General features: G+C 52.7%; 1 protein-coding gene across 1 annotated transcript in view; it reads left to right on the top strand.

Moving 5' to 3' along the window:
* The first annotated feature begins 886 nt into the window (after positions 1–886).
* Positions 887–2,480, top strand: part of tshz2 (teashirt zinc finger homeobox 2) — a 58,343-nt gene continuing 56,749 nt past the window's right edge. The window contains exon 1 of the mRNA XM_029246229.1: positions 887–1,463. Coding sequence (XP_029102062.1) covers positions 1,424–1,463 — 40 coding nt within the window. The 5' untranslated portion in view covers positions 887–1,423. The remainder of the gene's footprint in view (positions 1,464–2,480) is intronic.

Raw genomic sequence — 2,480 nt, 5'->3', positions numbered from 1 at the left:
CTGGTGGGTCTGGGGTTCGAGTCCCGCTTGGGGTGCCTTGCGACGGACTGGCGTCCCGTCCTGGGTGTGTCCCCTCCCCCTCTGGCCTTACGCCCTGTGTTGCCGGGTAGGCTCCAGTTCCCCGCGACCCCGTATGGGACGAGCGGTTCCGAAAATGTGTGTGTGTGTAATTACTTCATTTAAATCATTAAGGGCACAACAGCAGAAGGGGGATATTGAGAAATATAGAGATAAGTGTTACATTATGCTTTCATACGCAGAATTTTGTAGTGAAGGTACTCTCACTGTATTGGTACAGGATAAGTACCTTTGTCAAGGGTGCTACAGCAGGAGGTGGGATTCGAACCTGGGGCCTTTGAGTGGAAGGCAGCTGTAACCACGGCAAATCTCGTGGTCCCTACAAATTATACAGAAATAAATTCTAAACATGTAAATATACAGGATTATACAGCGGGGGTGGTTATACATTTGAGTCTATAAAACAAGCGCTCTGTTCTTAAACTTCATCATGCACAGAAATATAATATAATAATTATTCCACAGAAACTAAGGAGTTATTAAAATACTGACATGATAGAAACGATCGTGTGCTGTAAGTAAACTGTGTCCCAGTTCAGCAAATATCAGGTGACAGATCGGCACAGACACCGTCAAACACATGACGAGGCGATACCGCTTCTGCTCAATAAATGTAAATGATGGTAAATACGGAGGGGGTCCTCCCCTCTGTGTGCGTGGGCACGAGGGCTCCGGCCTCTGTCTCTTTAATACACTCGCGCTTATCTGCTGTAACAAATGTCTGTGTGCCATCATGAGGTCCGCGCGCGGAGGGAGGAGTTTTTAATGTTCAGTTTTTTGCGCCGGATCGATGTTCGCTGGCATCGCCTCGCCCTGCCTGCGCCGCGTCTCCCCGTGTGTGAATGTGTGTGTGTGCGCGCGCCCGCGAGAGAGAGATATAGTGTTACATCGGAGCGGTGCGCTTCGTCCTCCGCATACATCAGATACACACACGCTCTCTCACTCACTCACATCACACACACCGGGAGAGACTGGCAGCTGACAGCGACCGCTCTCAAAAACACAAGGAAAGGGAACAACCCGCCATAGATCTGGAGCGGGGTGTGTTTGTATGATATAAGAAGTGAAAGACTCTTTTTTTATTTTTTTTTTTTTAAAGAAAAAAAAAAAAAAACCCTCCTCGCAGCTATTTCTTCTTGATATTGGATTGTAAAGAAGAGCTCAGAAGTGGCCGAGACCGAGCGACTGAGCGGCAGAAAAAGACTCGCTCGAGCTCCGTGTGGACTATCCGAAAGAGAGAGAGAGCGCGCGCACGCACGCACGCTCGCTCGCTCGCTCGCGCGCGCGTGCTTCACCTGGGCAGCGTCTCCCGTGTCCGCGAGCCGCGAGCTCGGCGACGTCCGCGATGCCGAGGAGGAAGCAGCAGGCGCCCAGGCGGGCTGCGGGTAAGGGCGCCGGTCTGTGTGTGACCGCTCCGCTCCGCTCCGCTCCGCACTCACTCGCTGCACTTTTCCCTGCGCTCCGCTCGCACTTCGCAGCCTCGGAGCGCCGTCCGTCGCGTCGGCGCGTAACCCCTCGCGTCTCCCTGCTGCACTCGTACTTCCACACACTTGTGCGAAAGGGAAAGGGGGCAAAAATGGATACTGGTGAGGAAACGCGCTCCCGCGAGGACCGACCGACCGACCGAGCCGAGCGAGTGACTCCTTGTCACCAGGACAGGAGCGGAGGAGGTGTACTGTACCGTACCGTACAGCGTCCACACACGGACAGTCCGTCTGCGCTCTTCAGAACACTTTTTTCCCACCCTAACTGCGAATTGATTCGCGTCAACTTTCCGAAGCGAAAGGCAAATTTAATCTCTCTCGTGTACACTTTTTTTTTTTTGCCTTGTTTTTTGTTGAATGCTGACGAATCAAAAATCGCGCTGACTGTCTCTCGCGCGTTCGCCCCCCGTCGCGTGTAAAGTTCAGAACGTGGAAGTTCCACCTTGATTTCCGTCATGGGATCTGATCATGAACATGGGAATAGTCTAGAAAGGATTCGGTGTAATAAAGGGATTTGGACGCTAGGATCTGAGCAGTGAAAGCGTGAGGGGTGAACTTGGGCTGAACTCCCGAGCTGGGCTGTCTCATGGAGGACAGTGTCTCCTGGCTCCCTCTCCTCCATCATCTCTCCACCACCATCTCCTCCCCCATGGTCTCTCCTCCTTCTCCACCTCGCCCCCATCTCATCTCCTCCCACTATCATCTCTCCACCATCTGTCTCGCGCGCCCCTTCCGAAAGTTGCCGTATTTCATCCTGAAGGATTTCGAGATGTAGTACAGTAAGAACGTGTGATGCAATAGTTGGTTAGCTCCAAGGAGGCTGGATGATGGACCCTTACTGGAAGCGATGAGCTGTCCACCCGACGTGGGTGTAAATGGACATCCTTCCCCAAACTGCGTGGTGACCGTGATGATCAC

The sequence above is a fragment of the Scleropages formosus genome, chromosome 19 (genome assembly GCF_900964775.1).
Source record: "Scleropages formosus chromosome 19, fSclFor1.1, whole genome shotgun sequence".
In the NCBI taxonomy this organism is placed as follows: Eukaryota; Metazoa; Chordata; class Actinopteri; order Osteoglossiformes; family Osteoglossidae; genus Scleropages; species Scleropages formosus.
This window is presented reverse-complemented; position numbering and strand designations above follow the sequence as displayed.